Raw genomic sequence first — 7,248 nt, 5'->3', positions numbered from 1 at the left:
TTACTCATTTCTTTACCAATTTTTCAATAATTGATGATTCATTTCTTCCAATCTCCATCATTCGTCATTTTTGCATTGTCTTTTTTTGTATTGCAGTTCGAAGTTATTAGTAATACATTAACCACCGATAAGAATATTAGTTTCTACCAGATTTCAATAAACTTTATTGTGTATTTTTTTGTTGTAAATTGATTAAATTAAATGATAATGAAAATTAGATGCAAGTTCAATTGAACAAGGACCGAAATTTGCATATCGCAAATTATTGATAATAACATTTTGCCAATAAGATGGAACGTGTCTAGTCGAGACAAAGGATGACTAATTAATAGAACATGCATCGCAGAAGGAACAGCAGACGTTAGAGCATGGATATGTCTAAAATTTTCAGCGATAATCGAAGGTGTTGGCACAAAGGATCCTCCGCTTTACAAAGCGTTTATTATTCCTAATATAGACGCGTTAAATAATCGAGTATTTGCGCGTCCTCGACCTGATGATGATGATCAAGCGGTGAACAAAAAAAAAAAAAACGTACAAGGATAGTTGTTGAGTAAGGTTACTGTTTTGTTTTTCTTGCTTGCTTCTTGGGGTGGATCTGGTTAGGATGGGTTTTGCGCGTATCGTGGGAGGCGGCGGCGGTGGAGTCGTGTATCCCGGCGGGCCGTGCACATTCGCAAAGAGGTGGAGTGGAGAAGGATGAGAAGGATGAGGAGGATAGGATGCTGGTTTTCTGCTGCGGGGAGGTCGGGTCAAGGTCAGAGCAGAACGACGAATCTATTGATCCTGACGCTGCTGCTGCTGCTGCTGCTACTCCTGCTCCACCGAAAAGGACCTCCACCGACGCGCCGCGCACGTGGACACCACCAAAAATACTACGATCATACATCGACTCCTATTCTCATATTCCAGTGGAAAACTAACGAAAATCCGCACTCACGCTGAGCGAGTATGAGAAAACCGCAAAACCAAATCGAACGGAAAATGCTCTACAAAAGTTTTCATCAGTTAGTTTGCGAACGCAAACTTGTTTTCGCCGCCTTCAAAAATTGAATTACATTTCCGACATCTTTCAATACGTAATTTCCTCGCAAAATAACTAAAAGTTATTTTAAATTGAAAACTAGACGCGTACACAATGATTTCAAATTTGTCGTCCGTCCGCAACATTAAAAACGTTTTCCCATTCCTTTCATATTCAAACTGCACCGTTTATTTCGAACTGTTTATATTCTCTACGCCAACTCGGATAATTTTAATAGACAAACGCATGTTTGCTAAACAAAAACATAAAAACAGTTGAAGTAGTTCTAGTAAAGATCCAATTCTAGTAAAAATTAGAATACTAATACTAATTTTGTAATTCTAATATGCGTAATTCGAATACGATTCTTCCATTATTCAATGAACGTTTCATATTAAAAAAATCTGCTCTCATTTCATCAAACAGATATAAAAAAGAAATGCACGAACACGCTTATTCCATTTACGTTTAATTAAAATATATATATAAAAAAAGGTATCGAGTAACTGGATATTATTTAAATTTTAAAATAAATTGGATACTCTTTCCAATTATACACAACAACAATAATAACAACAAAAAAAAAAAGTGCAGTTGCAGTGAATCAACAGCATTTTGAACTTTCATATCAATTTTCATTAATAATCCTGACTGGATGAGCAACCAAAAAAAACCGCTTTTCAAAATAATTATTTCATCGAAAACTGAAATCGAATTAGTTTCGGTAATTGAACGCATAAAATTAATAAATAGATTAACGAGAGAAATGGACAACGATGGAAATGTGTCCAGTATTTAATTAACATAAAATTTGCAAATTTGAAATGTTTCGTGCATTATTCAATATTGATAATAATTATTTATTTTGTCGTATTAAAGTTAATTCATTTTGATCCATTCAAGTTTTTAATTTGTTTGACCACTTGGTGAGTCGAAAGGAGCGTTTGATGAAAAGTAGAAATTGAACTTACCGAGATCGTGGTCCAACAGTGGTCTTCTGGATGGTGAGCTTCTGGTTTGCGGTGGTTGCTTGAGGACAGCCAAGGGTACCAAACCTTCCGGTACTGCGGAAGAGTCGTGATCCGTGCCTCTCGTGGGCATACGTACCAAGCAGTAATCCGGTCTGGATGAGCAGACTTCGACGACCTCGACTTGCTGCCCCTTGCTGACGCTCAGCTCTTGGGCATTGCTCGCAGTGAAATCTGCCATCACCCAAGTCATCTCGAGAACTCCGGCCTGAAGCAATCGAAAAGGAGAACATCAATTAATTGATTGAAATATTGAAATTGTTGTTGTTGTTGTTGTCGGATTTGAGTGATTGTTGTTTGTTATCTGGGCGATTAATTGAAGCTAAATATTTGTGTCTGCCGCTAAAGAGTTGTTATCTAACTCCAATAAGCCCGAATACGCAATGATGCATCATCATATACTGCAATAAACGAGTGGAATGGAACAAACAAGTAAACTTTTTACTTCCCAAATGCATGTACAACAATATTACGAATAGTTACGAGTGAGATACTCTAGTATGAACATGGATGGAAAGAGCAGACCCACCCATGGTGGAAAATCAAGCATCTCCTCGATGTGTGCAATAATAACTTTATTGGTAATATGAGATTGCAGAGTTTACGAGACAAGCGTGGAACGGTTTAGGTCGTAACTCGTAGACTCAAGAGATACGATACCAATCGCACACACTAAAAACCGTTGACTTCTTAACTCCATATATATATATATAAACACAAACACACTCTGCACATTCTACCTTTTTTTTTACCTTATATATACATTCACGTTTAATCCTTAATCCCACGTCCAGGGATAACAAAAATCGTAATTAATTCCATTCTCTCTCTCTCTCTTTCTCTCTGTGTGTGTATGTAGTTTAGATCGCAGATAAAAGTGGATTTGGATCGTGTTCAATGATGATGTCATTTCATGCGAACCCCATGCATATTTCATCACATGTCATCCGCTCATATATAATAATTAACAACAAAAAGTGAATAAACGATACTTTTTCAATCTTGAGATGAAATGAAGTAACAGCTGTTACAATTCTCTCTTAAATCAGTGGGAAAAAAACAAACGTTAACTTCTTCAACTTATCAGATTTTCAAGTAAAATTGTCTCCTCGATCAATGAATAAAGTCATCTTATTTATACAAGTTCAAATCAGATGTTGCAGCGAAAATTGTTTATTTAAAAACACATTTCAGCAGATCATCAACCGTTCCACCATTCAAATTAATCATTCACTGACGTTCTCAACATTGTTGTAGAATCCACTACAAATTTTATACGAGCATTATACGAGATGTACGTAGTAAAACGTTTACGAGCATGCTTAAAACGCGAAATTCTCCCAATCTTTCCTTAAGGATTAGCAGTCGCTTTCCCTATTTCATTCTTTTTTTTATCTTCGACAGCATAAGATGTTTCCCGGTGGCTGAGAATTTCGTCGTAATAACGATGAAAGTCCTCAATGAAAACGAGAAAATATTACATGAATTGAACACGTTCTATCAAAACATTTCTTTAAACGTACTTTTAGATATCAATGAGAAGAAAGAGCATTATTTTACATGGAATTAAGGTAAGAAATTGGTAGTGAAAATCTGGATTTTTTGTCATTTGTACAAATATATTAATGATTTGTTTTGAATACTGAATTTATGTTAAGTAGAAGACACAAGATTTGATTGATACGATTGGGAATGATAATGTAATTGAAAATGTTTGAAGAAGTTTTCTTGTCTGTGTGTGTATCTATATAAAGATGTTCTGAATCGTCGATTACATTCGCAGGATGTGTCCAATGGATAAGAGCGATAAATAAGGGTAAAAAAGTGCTCGGAACATATTGGATTTGTATTGGATAGACAGTGGGGAGTAGCACACACAGACACAAACACAAAAAAGACGAGGAGAAGAAAGAAGGTTGAAAAGAATCTCGGCGTGGTATAATATATTTTTCTCGTGTCGAATTTGTAATTCTAAGCAGGATACGTCCTTATACAGGGAGTGGCGGCTCGGAAAACGTTTCCTTACATCGACTGAGAGTCGGAGAGCAAAAAAAGAGAGTAAATAAGGAAAGTTTTCGCATTGTTAAGCTGCGATGATAATTAGGAAATTCTGTAATGTTGTAGTTTGGATCGTGGCGAGGGTTGGTGTCAACCCTGTGTCAACGTACGTGTGTCGTTATTTATAGTTAATCGATGCTTTGTATCTATCACCGGCACCCCGCATTTAATGCGTGCCTCATAATTCAATTCCTGTAACCTGTAAGTTTTCACAGCAAACACACGCACATCGCCCTCACTTTCAGCTTCACATCAACCACAAACCTCATAAAGTTAAAAAACTACTTTTACAATACTCAACAAATTGAATTATTCATTAAATATCAACTAGATATTTTGTAAATATAGACATTTCTTATTATCAAATTATGTAAAATGTAAGAATTTTGAACGTCAGGCACAAAATTAACATGTTTTCTTTTACTAAATGATTCAAACAAATCGAATTTTTTTTTTAAAATTTAACAAAAACTTAAGAAATGACTTAGTTAATCAATCATACAATTATTAAATAAAGATCCTGGTGAAATTAATTGTTCATAATGAATTAGTCAACTGAATGTTTTATAAGATTTCAATGAAAATGCTGAAAAGTCTTGATTTGTTTCACTACAATCTTATATTTTAGGCATTTGATTTCTATATCAAAAATTCTGAGTATTGATTTAAGAAAATAGTAAAGATTTCTAAGCTTACTTTGTAATCAATCGAAGATGCAATTATTCATTTTCTTAAATTTCTTTGATCTTTGAAGATGTTAAAATTTTCGAATTATTTTTGTATTAAATTTGTTTTAAATCGATAATAGAAGATGTTTTAATTAGAAACTTTCTCATTTCTACATATAAAATAAGCAAATTTGAAAATATTCTCTCTTGAAAATATGATAAATATTTAAAGGTATACAAAATAATATTCTACTTTAAATAAACCAGTGGCTTTAAGGTATATAAACTGATTCCTGAGGTTGCATCGAAATAACACACGAAGCGAAATAATTGCAGTTGGAATGATGAATGGAGGAGGAGAAGAGGCATTTGGGATTCTCTGATGATGAATATATGCATTGTGTGCACGGACCGAATGCGGAATGGATATTGTTACTCGTTGAATAATGGGGTGGAATAATATCTCACGTTCATCCCGAAACGAAAGTTTGCAAAAAAAAAAATATAAAATAAAAACAGACATAGTCTCTGGTTTATGTAATTCATCCCCAAAAAATACATGCATAAATCCGGATTTATATTTGGAAATTGAATACAAACGCATTATCATATTTTTACACATACACACACAATTTGGAAATCTGCATCAGAATGGAGGGAATTTGCAAACCCTTTGTAAGTATTCTACAATGTCTTTGTTTAAAATCATAGTCGCCAGATGTCATAAGTATTCATATCAATATTGAAAAGTTTCAACTCAATTTAAAAAGTTCTAGAAATTCATATTAGGAATCGATCAGTTTTTGAATATTTGTTATAATATTTCTTATTACTGTTACCTTCTCATAAATTCAATTAAATGTTCACACTAAAAAAAAATAGAAATTTCAAAAATTACATGAATAAGTTCAAATTTTTAACAACTGTTCAATTCTAAATTAAAACATTGATCATTGGTCATTGCAACCAACTTAAAACTGCTATAACTTTTGAACCGTTGGCAATGTCATGTCCATATTTCGCCTAATGATAGCTGATTTTATTGTTTACAAGCCTGCAGAAGTATTTGGATCTTAGTTTTTTGGAAAAAAAGTTATCAGCGATGGAATTCAAACGTAATAGTGTGATAGTCCAAGATTTGAGTGAAAAACCAAAAGTGACTATTGTTAGAGCTCTGGAACACCTTGATGTGAATAAATCTTTCGTGTCTCGAATCATAACATCTTATAACGAAGCTAGTAGTCTTAGGAAATGCTATTTTGGTGGTCGAAAAATAAGTACATCTGTGGTAGAAGTGGTTCGGAAACTTAACAAAATCCAATTTTAAATAAAGAAATTACAGCGTTCTGAAAAGTTTCAGTTCAATTGGGCCATCCTGTATAAAAATAATACGTTATATCGAAGTATGTATGCATGCATATGCATGTACAAATTATTATAAATATTCCGTCTGTTTTCCTTTTATTACTTTGTCGGCGAGACGCGCGTAGGAGGAAATAAGGAAGGAATTCTTCAAAAAAAAAAAGAGAAAAGGGGAGAAGGAAATTTCCATGAAGTATTTCGAATTGCGTGCCGCTGGAATTCCAATTCATGTTCGAGGAAATTTTCGATAATAAAAACCGCCGAGTTCCGTCCGTTCCGGTAATACACATTCGGAGGATTATATATTGCATGTGTATAGTACGGCTTCGATTACTCCGGTTTCCAAACAGTCCGAGTAAATGTTGTATTTTCTTATTGAACATTTGAATACTTGCGCAAGTACTTGACAATTACTGTAGAAAATTTGAATACTTGAGAAGAAAGCTATGATTTTCATGTATTTTCTCAAGTAACTTGAAATATTCAGACGATAAAGGATTATTTCTGCATATTTGTTTTCTTATTGAATATTTAAATATGTAAGCTATTCACTATAGATAAGATACTTGTACAAGTACTTGGAAAATAAAGTGTAATGAAGTTTGAAATATTCAAAGTATGAAATACAAACAACTGTATTTTATTACTGAAAATTTGAATATCCAAGCTATTCACTGAAACAACTACTTGATAAGTAATTTTTTACATTACAGTATGAAAACTTTGGATTCAGTTCTTCGAATTTGTAAAATTTCTTTATTTTTTCTTGTGATTAGAATAGTAATAAATCAATTTATTAACAGCATCAAAGTTTTCAATTTAAATAATTAAAAGGTATGTCAGGTAATATGCATTTACCGTTTCTATTGCATCATCGAAATGCTAATACCTTTTCGTTTCTCCAATTATTTATTGTTGTTTCTGTAATTACAATCGATGATGTTCGAATCTTTTTTTCTTTCCAAATGAGCTTCAGACCATAAACGGTTTTAGATGTCTGTGTGTGTACCGAAGAAGTGGCGCCGCGCAGACCGTCATTATTGACCCGAATCAATCATCCGATGATTGCACGAATTCTCTCCGGAATATTCCCCCCCCCCCAACAGGA

General features: G+C 33.7%; 1 protein-coding gene across 1 annotated transcript in view; it reads right to left on the bottom strand.

The window, feature by feature from the left end:
• Positions 1–1,995: 1,995 nt before the first annotated feature.
• Positions 1,996–7,248, bottom strand: part of LOC108559397 (triple functional domain protein-like) — a gene marked incomplete at its 3' end in the record, with an annotated part of 18,833 nt that continues 13,580 nt past the window's right edge. The window contains exon 7 of the mRNA XM_017916664.1: positions 1,996–2,260. Coding sequence (XP_017772153.1) covers positions 1,996–2,260 — 265 coding nt within the window. The remainder of the gene's footprint in view (positions 2,261–7,248) is intronic.

This window comes from Nicrophorus vespilloides, unplaced genomic scaffold (genome assembly GCF_001412225.1).
Source record: "Nicrophorus vespilloides isolate i.1.1-1 unplaced genomic scaffold, Nicve_v1.0, whole genome shotgun sequence".
NCBI classification, from domain to species: Eukaryota; Metazoa; Arthropoda; class Insecta; order Coleoptera; family Silphidae; genus Nicrophorus; species Nicrophorus vespilloides.
The sequence above is the reverse complement of the archived record's forward strand: the minus strand, read 5'-3'. Positions and strand labels throughout refer to the sequence as shown.